At 40.9% G+C, this 12,334-nt stretch overlaps 1 protein-coding gene across 1 annotated transcript in view; it reads left to right on the top strand.

Annotated features, from left to right (window-relative positions):
* Positions 1–12,334, top strand: part of LOC111146050 (transmembrane protein 245) — an 84,117-nt gene that overhangs the window by 68,015 nt on the left and 3,768 nt on the right. The window contains exon 15 of the mRNA XM_022501427.1: positions 12,066–12,166. Within this exon, the coding sequence (XP_022357135.1) occupies positions 12,066–12,166 (101 nt within the window). The remainder of the gene's footprint in view (positions 1–12,065; positions 12,167–12,334) is intronic.

Here is a 12,334-nt window from a genome sequence, read left to right as displayed (position 1 = left end):
AAATAACCTACTTTCCCAATAGGCTGAAACTATAGAATCAACCATGTCAAAGGTTGGCAGAATCCTTTATTCAATGTGACTAAAGCTAAGCCTTGCAGAAAAATATCTATCTTGTCCCATTAAGAACCTCAAGAGAGTTACTTCCTTTTCCTGAAATAACCTTTATTAACACTGACTCTTATTCTCACAAAAGCTTTTCTGTTTTCAAATCACGGTTCTTGAATTTTCTCTTGTTCTGCTTTCTTAGAGTGAACCATTGGTTAACCATTCCTCTGTCATTACAGTCAATTTTGTTTTCATACCAAATATGCCAGCTCCTTTGTTTCAAACTTAGTTCTTTAATGTCATGATTGCTTGGAATTGGTAAGCAGAGCTGTGATTTGTACCTAGTCCAGATGATTGAAAGGACATATTCTAGGCACCTGGCTGGCTCGGTTGGTGGAACATGTGACTCTTGATATTGTGAGTTTGAGCCCCACAGTTGAATATAGAGTTTACTTAAAAATAAATTTTTTTAAAAAAGCAAGCAAGCAAGTAAGCACATATCCTTCTGGTATACCATGGTGCCTTCTTCCAGGAGGACCTGGTTGGGGCAGAAGATTATAGTTTAATTTGTGGCAGTGTTAGGACTGTTCAAATAGACACATGAGGCTGGCAGCTAGAAATTCAGGTCTTTGGCTCATCAAGGAAATTTGAGGTTAGAAAGAGTATGGTCATCTATAGGGAGAGGAAATACATATGTGCCTTTTCACAAATTAGATTTGCCTTATCTTCTTGGGATTGTACACACTAATTATGCAGTATAGCAGTAGGCCATGTCTTGGTTCCAAAGGATACTGGTATCAAAACCATTCATTTTTGTCATATTTTTGATATAAGACGATGTCTAAACCCTTAGTACCAGAACTATAATCTTAACAGTTGTCAAAACTGAGAAATACAGTACAGACCAGATAACTTGTCTGGATCATTTGTGTAACCACAGTTATGTAAATTAAAGATTTTAGCTCAAGATAATTTTTAGCAGTCCAAGTGCTTTTTGTCTCTTTCTTTACTGGGTCAAATTCAAGACCTAAAATGGGCAGGTTTTACACAGATATCTCCGAAGAACCTTCTCATGTATGTAAGATAACAATGAGCTCTAGTTCTCGAGCGCTTGCCAGATTTTTCATTCTGAAGGATTGTGTTCAAGATGGAATATTTCTTCATGGACAAAGATTTTAAGAGGAAAAATATTACACACGTGATTATGAAAATGTTATTATAAAGTCCTGAGAGTGCAATTTAATCTGTGATCAGGCTCCATAAACATCAGCCGTTAGTTGTCGTCAATGTTGCGGTCAAGTGAAAATCATTCAACTCGTTTTATATGACCCATCAATAAGTTGAAAGGGGAATTAAAATTGGGAGTTAACTGCATGGCCAGGCAGCCAAAGTGTCTTGGCTCCTGAAGCTTCGCCTTCTGAAATATGTGGCTATTTTATGATCACCGTTCTGTTGAATTTTTGAATCTCAGTTACGATTCTCAGTTCTGAATAAGTAAATGTTTTTTCTAAACTGGATATGTTTGTGTATTCATTTGGGTTTTCATTTCATAAATTTTTATGTTAGTGGCATGTATCCCTTATCCCCAAACCATTCTCGTCCCTGGAGAGCATGTTGTGTCCTGAATGTTTGAATCACACCCTTCTCCCCTGATGCTCCCATTCTGCTCGCTCTGGTGGAGATATTGCACATTACTAAGTTGCATGTTGTCACGGCCTCCGTGCAGTTTAGTGTGTGTGATATTTTCACATGAGTGCATGCACACGGGTATGGCTCTTGCTTGTGGGATTACAGCTTTTCAGCGCTGGTGGGTGGGAATCCTACTTATGAATTGTATGGGAGAATGTATGTGCTGTGAGATCTCTTTTTTTTCTTTTCCTTTTTTTTTTTTCCCCTGGAACGTGAATGTGCTTCTCACCTCTGCCCCCCAACTCTGGAGAATTAAAAGTATTTGGATTAAAAAAAATCAGTGTCGCTCATTCAGTAAATCAGTATTTCCATTTTTGACTTTGAACAAATTAAATATTCATTGGAAAGAAATTCTCATGAATTTAAGGTTATAAGCATCTGTTTAAATTAAAATGTATAAGGAAGAGTTTAAAGCTGTAAGAAAATATATTTTCATTTATTTGAAGAGGTAGCTCTTCGAACAGTGGAATAGAGAAAAAGAATCTCTTATACATACTTGGGAAAGTCAAATTAACTGAAGTTCTTAAATAATAACCCACTCAATAAAAATAATGCCTTTTTAAACTACTCAATTATAGATCAGTTTAATCATCTTAAACCTTTATGTCACATTTCCAAGGAAATGTCCTTAAGAAACTTTGTCTTGTATTTAGTTTCCCATTGTGCTGCTCTAAAAATTGTTAAATTAATTTTAATAGCCTTATAATTAGTGTTGAGGTACAAATGTTTGCTATTTGTCTATATGATTGAAACAGCCCCTTGTTAGTTTTTTAGTTAACATTAGAGTAAGCATCCATGATCACTGGGCACTGTCAAAGACACAAAATCATGTATTAATGTATAAAAATACTGAATTAATATTTCTACTGCCAAGGACGCCAGTTGATTGAATGTGATGTCACTGTTGTATGCTTCAGTGTGTGACAATGACTCACTGTTTTTTCCAGTGGGGATGGAAGGCTTCCACAGAAGCAGCCTCTCTGTGCTCCTCAGTGGCGTGCTAGGTTTGCTCATGCTGCGTGACCATTCCCCTCTGCAACGGGGAAATCCAGTGTCATCTGGGTTTCTGTACATTTCACCGTAGAGCTGGGTCTCTGGGGAAGATGAACCAGGAAACGGAAGGAGATGTAACTTTTCAAGAGAGGTTAGGTAGTAGTGAAGAGAGCTGGGGGATACCGATTGGTAATTTTATCTGCTGTGTTTCTGGAAGCTGGCCTGCCCTGTCTACTACCTAGCCTTCTCGGAGGGACAGTATATAGCAGTGAGTGTAGAACACTGGTAAGGTCATGCTCGTGGCTGTTTCCTGAGGGAATAATAATCTGATAGTGTCTGATCTTTAGAAAGAAAAGAAGGGAGAACCAGTGTAAGGAAGTGTTGGGAGTAGGTGAAATTTGATTTTGGGCTCTTTTCTTCTTCCTTAGACACGTGCAGTCTGCTTGTCTATGGTCTGGAGCCTGGTGTTCTCACAGGGCGTAGAGCTTCTTGACTGTGGCTTATCATTCTCCCCAAATCCCTCCTTGCTTCAGTCTCATTCCATTAATCCAGGTCATCTGATCAAATCATGGGTTGTCTGGCCAGTTTTCACTTATTTAGAAAAGTAACAACAACACCCCCTTTTTTCTTTCTTTTTTTAAGCTTCTTTGCCATCTCTCCCCACAAGAACACCCTTTTGGTCAGAAATGAGAGAGCTGAGATATTAGCTAGCTTATAAAAGAGTTAAGTGTCATCTTAGAGTTCAGTTTGTAAAGGGTAAGGAAAAAGCTGGTTAAGCATTAAATCCTAACCTAACCAGGCATTTTTTAAAAAAGATTTTTAAAAAGTATTTATTTATTAAAGAGAGCACAAGCAGGGAGAGGGGCAGAGAGAGAAGCAGACTCCCTGCTGAGCAGGGAGTCCTGTGTGGGTCTAGATCCCAGGACTCTGGGATTGTGACCTCGGCCGAAGGCAGATAGTTAACCGACTGAGCCACCCAGGTACCCCAGGCATTTTTTTTTTAAGATTTATTTATTAATTAGAGGGACACCTTCCGCTTGGGTCATGATCCCATGGTCCTGGCATCGAGTCCTGCATCATGCTCCTTACTCAGTGGAGAGCCTGCTTCTCCCTCTGCCTGCCTCTCCCCCTGCTTGTGTGTTCTCTCTCTTTCTGACAAATAAATAAAATCATAAAGAAAAAAATATTTATTAATTTGAGAGAGAGAAAGCATGAGCCAGGGGAGGAGTAGAGGGAGAGGGACAAGCAGACTCAGTGCTGAGTGGGAAGCCCAATGCAGGGCTCAAGCCCGTGACCCCCAAGATCATGACCTGAGCCAAAATCAAAGAGTTGGACACTCAATGGACTGAGCCACCCAGGCACCCCTAACAAGGCATTTGAAACCAGTTCAAGCCCCTGGTGCAGAGGAGTTAGATATATAGTTGACCCCTGAACAATGTGGGTGTTAGGGGACACCAACCCCCTACACTGACAAAAATTTGTACATGACTGTGAACTTCCCAGAAACTTAACTACTAATAGCTTACTGTTGACCAGAAGCCTTACTGATATCATAAACAGTTAACACATACTTTGTATGCCATTCTTGTTATATACTGTATTTGTATGGTATAGTAACTAAAGAAAAGAAAATATAGAAGAGATCATAAGGAAGAGAAAATATATACCATTACTGAAAAATATCCCCACATAGGTGGACCCGCATAGTTCAAACCCATGTTGTTTAACCATCAAGCATACAGTTGTGTAATCGAGCCACAGACACACACCTTTAGTGCCATATAGTTTAAATCCGCAATAATATTTATTAGGGGAGAACTTAGACAATAACAGGTTGTGAATGAACTTGGAATTTTTATTCACAGGTATGCTTAGGTGGGACCTGACTGGACTGGATGCACTGGAGCCTGCCTTCCAGTAGAGGGGAACCCTGCCCTTTATGGGTCTGCATATAGCACAGGGCAAGGGAATGTCTGTAGGACTGTCTTAACAGTGGAAGGTTTCTGAATGAGGATGTGGCCTTGTTAGAAAAGGGGGAGCTTCCAGCTCTGTGGCTAGTATCAGTCTCATCCCTGGAGCTAAATCAGACCAGTTGCACCAGCGTAACTGTGCTACCGAAACAGGAGGAGAAGGGCACCCAGGGTCTTCTGAATTTGATTTTCTTAAATTACTGGGCGTTAGTGTAACATGAACACTATACTAGTGTTAGTATAAAGCCTGGAGATGTAGTTGGAGAACAGTGTCAGTGATCTTTGAAGAGTCACTGCAAAAAGGTCCCAGAAGCCTGGGCACAGGCAAATATTCAGGAGAGAGGATTGAAGTAGACAGTAGAGGAAAACTAAGTGTTACATGAATATTAGCCTGGTGAGCTTGATGCCAGTTTTCTGTGAATTTCTAGAGTAGATGCTTGATCATGAGGCTGTGAACAGTTATAAAGAGAGGAGTAACTTCCAATGGCACCATGCGTTCGTGCAGCACAAATCAAATGTAACCACCCTTAGAAAATGCCACAAGTCCACTTTTGTGATTTTTTTTTTTTAAAGATTTTTTTATTTATTCATTTGACAGATAGAGATCACAAGTAAGTAGAGAGGCAGAGAGAGAGGAGGAAGCAGGCTCCCCGCCGAGCAGAGAGCCCGATGCGGGGCTCGAACCCAGGACCCTGGGATCATGACCTGAGCCGAAGGCAGAGGCTTTAACCCACTGAGCCACCCAGGCGCCCCCACTTTTGTGATTTTTGCAAGAGATTGGATGAAGTATGTCTTCGTTTCTTTGATGACAAGATAGGAAAATGCTCACTGAATTTTGAGTATCCAAAAAAGTATTGATGAATGGGTTGATACCAGTGAGTGAATGAAATGGGAAGATCATCTATCATTGGTGTGATTATAAGGAACAAATACTCTTTGATTAAACTAGTGATTTCTGGCAACCCATTCAAACTGTATTGTGCATGCCATTAATCATGTGTCAGATAAAGTTGTATTTGATTATGGGAATGAACAATTCCTAGCAGACCCTGAATTTTAGGTTCCAAAGAACCTGAGAGATCAGTCATTATATACACTGTATTTTGGGGTTTTGTTCATGTAGCTTCACCAGTACCTTACAATTTAAAATAATTAATCTAAGACTTTGTTGTATGCTTCTTCTACTCCCAGCTTTGCCACACCCCATATCTCTTTGGCACGCAGCAAAAATTGGAATACCTCCAAAAAACTGCAAGAAAAAAAAAAGAAAGTTACTATGTGCATTATTTTAAAATGCTAATTGGTAATAATGACACAATTCTCTAATAGCACAAACTTAATTGCCTGCCTACTGTGCACCAGTCACTAAGCTTATCACTTTAGTCGCATCATTAATCTTCATCGTAACATTAGGAAGTGAATGCTTGTCTCTGTTACCTCTGTTTTACCGTGAAGCAAAGTGAACCTCAGGAAAGTGTTACAGTTTTGAAGATCATGCCACTAACCAGTGACAGAACTGGGATTCCAGAGCAGCTGGTGACAGAACCAGAGCTCTTTTAGGTCTTGTGACTCTGATTTCTGTATTCTTGCTGCCGAATCCACATCCTGTTTGCCTTCATTAACATTTCTCATGTATTACTGCATTCTTGACTGTTGCCTTTCTCACTACCACTCCTTTCGTCTCATTTATTAGCTCTCGGAGTCTCCTAACTTCTGGGCCCATGGCCCCAGTCCTGTCCCTTCTTTCATCCATCCTCTACCTGACATTTGCTGAGCACCCGCTGGGCACCGAACACTGAGTTAGTTACATGCTTTGCATATTTTATTTCATTGATTTCCTCTTGGATCCCCTCATTCATCCAGAAAAGAGACCTCTGGTCAGATAGCAAGAGAATGTTTTAAACTGGGAGTGTTCAGTTTTTTGGTTTTTTTTTTTTTTTTTAATTTTTATTTATTTATTTATTTTAAAGATTTTATTTATTTATTTGACAGAGAGAGAGATCACAAGTAGACGGAGAGGCAGGCAGAGAGAGAGAGAGAGAGGGAAGCAGGCTCCCCGCTGAGCAGAGAGCCCGATGCGGGACTCGATCCCAGGACCCTGAGATCATGACCTGAGCCGAAGGCAGCAGCTTAACCCACTGAGCCACCCAGGCGCCCCTTTTGTTTTTTTTTTTAAACAAAGGCAAAAAAAAGGCTCAAAATGAAGGCCTGAATTCTTCTAAGTAAAAAGGCAGTACAAACCCTCTTGGAATTACTGGATCTGTACTGCTTCAGTCTGTTCTACTAGCTCCCCGCCTAGGCGCCCAGCTCACTAAAAGCCCAGCCCCCTGGTGCCGTAGTGGGTCATAGAGCTCGCCATAGAGTTGTGCCAGTAGGATATGGGTGCACACTCTGTGGGCACTGTGTGTGCCTTGTCACACCTCTTGTTGTTCCTTTCCCCCATCTTCATGTATGTATTCCAGAACATTTCACTCTAATAGGGTGAATAGGGCCCCAGTTTGTCTCAGCATGGGTGTCCTGAGCCCCAGTCCTCTTGGAAGTGGTCAGCTAGAATAACCACTATAGAATGATGGCTCTGAACCAGATGTCATACAGCTCCTCAGGCTTCTCTTGGTGATGTCTTGACTTTGAGGACCATCAGTTATATGTTTGGTCTGCAGGTGAATATCTTAGTAATACTTAATAGGAATTTGAATACCAAAAATACCAAAAGAATACCAAAAATCTTTATCCAACATCTTGACCTTTAGTGAGTTGGGTGCCTTGACTGGGAGTTAAAATACCAGAGTGATCTAGTACCCAGATCCAACTATATCCAGAAGAGTTTTCTTGCCTTTTAACTATAAATAGCTCAGCACCATTCCCCTAGGCCCCTGCACTCATTTTGAGCTTTCTTCTCTTCTTCTTTTTTCTTTTTTTTTCCTTTTTTAAAGAAAAGTGCATATGCACTTTCAGTTTAACAGATTTATCTGATCTTTGACCAAGACTCTCCTCTCTAGATGAATGAGGGGATCCCACAAGCAGTCAGTGGAACCACATAGGCAAAGCACGTAGCTCAGTGCTTGGCACGTAGTGGGTTGTATTCATTTCTGATTGTAGCTAGAATATGGCCATAAGCTTCGTGGCTTAAACCACACAGAGCTTTTTTTTATCTGACAGTTCTGGAGGTCAGAAGTCCTAAAATACAGGGCTGTGTTCTTTCTGGAAGCTTTAAGGGAGACTCTGTTTCCTTGCCCTTCCAGTTTCTGGAGGCTGCCTGCATTGGTTGGCTCCTGGTCCTCTCGCCATGTTCAAAGCCAGCAGTGTAGCATTTTCAAGTGTCTCTTTCTCTCTGGCCTCTGCTTCTGTCCTCACATCTCCTCTAACTCTGACTCTTCTGCTTCCCTCTTTTTTTTTTTTATCAGTTGTTTTTATTGAGATGAAATTCACCATTTTAATAATTTTAAAGTGTACAGTTCAGTGGTTTTAATATATTCACAATTTGTACCTCCATCACCACTGTCTTATATCAGAGTCACCTTCTTATAAGGACTTCTGTGATTACATGGGGCCTCACCAGTAATCTAGGATAATCCTCCTAATCTCACAGTGCTTGGCCTAATCCCATCTGCAAAGTCCCATTTGCCATGTAGGGTGACACCTTCCCAGGGCCTGGGCATTAAGATGTGGATACTTTTGTGGGGCTGTTATTCAGCCTGCCACACAGGTCCTTAGAAACGATAGTGTCTCTTGAACTGACCTTCTCAATTTGGACACACTAAGCTTTTGTACTACAACTTTCTAGAGTCTTCATCAGAATCCTCTGAGCATCAATGAAATATACTGGTCTTAGGAAATGTAAGTACAATAGCTCTGGTAATAACTACTGTTTATTGGGCACCCAGCATGCACTGGGTCAGTTAGGAGGACTTTTGGATGCGTTGCCATTTAGCTTTTCTTGAGGTTGAGTTGCTATTTCTGCCAGTCACTCACCCTTAGAAGACCAGAAGTATTGGGCGCCTGGGTGGCTCAGTGGGTTAAGCCGCTGCCTTTGGCTCAGGTCATGATCTCAGGGTCCTGGGATCGAGTCCCGCGTCGGGCTCTCTGCTCGGCGGGGAGCCTGCTTCCCTCTCTCTCTCTCTCTCTCCCTCCCTCTCTGTCTGCTTGTGATCTCTCTCTGTAAAAAAAAAAAAAAAAAATCTAAAAAAAAAAAAAAAAAAAAGAAGACCAGAAGTATGAAATTTAGCCTTTTCCCTTGAAGAGATGTGATATAATAGGGCAGGCAATGACTTCTGACTGATCGTCCACGGACTCTACACTTTCTTTGAATTGAAGAGATCAGAGGAATTGCTAGTGTTTCTTACAGAATTAAAACATAGCACATGACCCAGCATCTCCATTTCTAGGTACATAAACTGGAAAGCAGTGAAAGCGTATGTCCATGCAAAGACCGGTGCTCGAATGTTCAGAGCAACATTATTCACAATAGTCCCCAACCGGAAATAGCCCAAATGGCCATCAGCTGGTGATTGGATAAACCGGTTGTGGCATATCCAAATAATGGAATACTACTCAGCAATTAAAGAGAAACAGGCTGTTGATGATAATGTGAGAGAGTCTCAAAATACGGGCATAGGTCGAAGAAACCAAACACAGAAGCTGTATGATGGTGTGAATGTCCTTGACACTACCGATCTGTCCAGTTAAAAATGGTTAAATGGCACATTTCTTAGGATGTATGTTTTACCACAGTTTTTTCTTAAAAAGCTACATAATGTATGATTCTATTCATAGGAAATTCTGGAAAAGGCAAAACCATAGTGACAGAGAGCATACCTAGTAGGTGTCAGAGGTCAGGGTTCAGGGAGGGGTAGACTATTCCAGGGCATGAGGGAACGTTTTCAGGTGACAGAGATGTTCTACATCTTGGTTATCACGGTGGTTCTGCAGCTGTATATGCTTGCCAAAACCTATTGAATCAATATACCTAAAGGTGAGTTTTATACTGTTTATAAATTATAGTTCAGTAAAGCCAATAAAAAGGAGGAAAAAATGGCTAGGAATCTGATGGAGTTAAAAAAAAGTTCTGTCTCCTGGTTAATTATTAGGGGATTTGTCTTTCTGTTTTACAGAGAGCTTGGGTATCAGGTCATAAACAGTACGACTGAGGGGAGTACATGACCTTTGCATCCCTCATTGGGTTACACGAACACGTTCAGTAACTGCGAACAGTATCTAATACATTTAGGGTCCACAGAATTACTTGAAAGTTGCCTTAATGAGAACATTATCAACAGTCAGTATTCCCAGAGGCAAAGGAAGGAAGACTATGTGCTGTTTCTACCAGGGGTCCTTTCTGGGTTGAGTTTTGCCTACTTGCCACCCAGAGGAGTGATTCAGTTGAGATATTTCGTTGCACCTTTGATACTAACTTCATTTTGGTGTAAAAATTTTTAAATAACAGGTTGGTAAAACCTTTTGAATAATATAAGGTTGGTGAAAACATCTATATCTTTTCTCATTGAGGTCCCCAGTTTTGGTCAAATTCTGTAGCTTCTTAAAATTTTTATTTTATTTTTTATTTTTTTAAGGATTTTGTTTATTTGAGAGAGAGAGAAGGGATAGTGAGAGAGCATGAGCGGGGAGGAGAGGGAGGAGCAGGATCCCTGAGAGCAGGAAGCCCAATGTGGGACTTCAGGACCCTGAGATCATGACCTGAGCCGAAGGCAGACGCTTAACTGACTGAGCCACCCAGGGGCCCCTGTACTTCTTCTTCTTCTTCTTTTTTTTTTTTTTTTAAAGACCTTATTCCTATTAATCTCCCTGGGGTATTTGACCTTAATATCATCCCCTCTTTCTCAAAAGCTTCTTTCTCTTTTGGTCTCTGAGAATACTACACTCTAGTGATTGTCTCCCAACTGCAGGTATGATTTCATTATCTCTTTGGCTCATGTATCTCTGTCCTTAGGTCCCCCATGGGAACACAGCCCATTGCCCCATTTTCTGTGGGCTTGTGCCTGAGGGTATCTTATCCTTTCCTGTGATTAATCTCTTCTGTCACATCTCAAAGCTCTTGTCCCAAGTTCTCCATCAACTTTGTCTTTTGCTTCCAGCTACCTCCAGGGTATTTTCACCGTCCTTATTTCTTACCATTGCCCAAATTAAATGTATTCCTTTTTCTTCCACGTCCTCTCTCATTCAGGGCTTTTCCGTGTCCTTGAGACATGTCTTCTTTCCCCCTCACGTTGAAAACCTGGAGCTGGGCTACTTTCCCTTTTCCCCCATCTCCTCTGTTCATTCACTGTTCAGATATTTTCTGTTTCCTCTGGGTTCTCTCCCTTCCTTTCAGCCTTTTTGATACCAATTTAATCTGCGTCTTTATTGTCAGAGGTCACGTGGCAGAGGTCACATTCTTGAGTGCGAGCTGCTGGTCAGCATGACAAAGGAGGTTTGACAGTTTGGGGAGCCGTTTGTCACTAAGTCCATGTGTCAGAATTCTAGTAAATTACCGAATCTCTAGGTTCTGGAGCTTGACTTTGCTCTTATGGTCTATCTCTTGGGATGCTTTGGAAAAGCTCAATGTTTTCTTTTATGTGTCTGGTGTCCCCTTTGCTGCCACAGCCTGTAATTTTTTAATGACAGCTTTTCCTTCTTTCTTGAGTATATGCCCATGCTTCCCCTGTGGCCTGCAGAATCCTGCGTTTCATTTGGGATATCTTTGCTGCCTTTGTGCTCTCTCTAAGCAGTTCCTAATTTCTCCTCCTGACCAACACTGCCTTAATATTCCAACTGAAATCCAAAGCTGAAGCAGCTGACATTGCAGATTTTCATGTACTTCATTCCTGTTAATTACCAACTACGTGCATCTGTTTTTATCCCTTTTGTTATTTTCCTCTCTGATTTTCCTTGGGAGGTAGTTAAGACTTTTTTTTCCCCCCCATAAATTCTCTTCCATTGACCTGCATTTTCTTATAGCATTTATAAAAGTTTCTTTGTAGGCTTGGGTGTAGAGTTGAAGGAACATGGGAAAATTTTGTTAATAAGAGAAGACCCACGAAGTGCAAGTTATATTATCCTGCACTTATTCTTCCCAAAGGGGAGGGCTGGCCACAGCCTGTATTTCTCAAAATTTAACTGTGTCCTCAGAAATAAGGTAGTCGTGCTTAATTTTTTTTCCATTTATTTTGGCGGTGAAAGACGTGCTTTGGAAGGGGAAAGTTGATGAGTTACCTCAGTGCATAGGCTGTTTTAAGGTGTTATAGTTCAGATATTTCTTTCACCAGAGAAATTTAGTAAACATGAAGTCAGAGGCCAGGACATACTGATTTTTCTGAATCACAATATGATGCTGTGTTTATTCACTTTCCCTTTTATCTTTGGGCGTTCTAGAGGGGTGTTTGATGCTTCCCTCAAAATGGCCGGCTTCTATGGATTGTACACATGGCTGACTCATACCATATTTGGCATCAATATTGTCTTCATACCATCAGGTAACAATAGAATCATAATTTCCATTGTCCTCTGTTTAAGGAAAATTAAGCCATTTTCTGTACATGGGGAAATGCCATCTTCCTCAAGCTTAAAATACTAAATTTTGAGATCTAATCTAGTCTAGAATAGGAGCAGAAGTATGATTTGTAAGTTGTATTGATGCTGTA

The sequence above is a fragment of the Enhydra lutris genome, unplaced genomic scaffold (genome assembly GCF_002288905.1).
Source record: "Enhydra lutris kenyoni isolate GAN:26980312 unplaced genomic scaffold, ASM228890v2 scaffoldscaffold13, whole genome shotgun sequence".
Taxonomy (NCBI): Eukaryota; Metazoa; Chordata; class Mammalia; order Carnivora; family Mustelidae; genus Enhydra; species Enhydra lutris.
The sequence above is the reverse complement of the archived record's forward strand: the minus strand, read 5'-3'. Positions and strand labels throughout refer to the sequence as shown.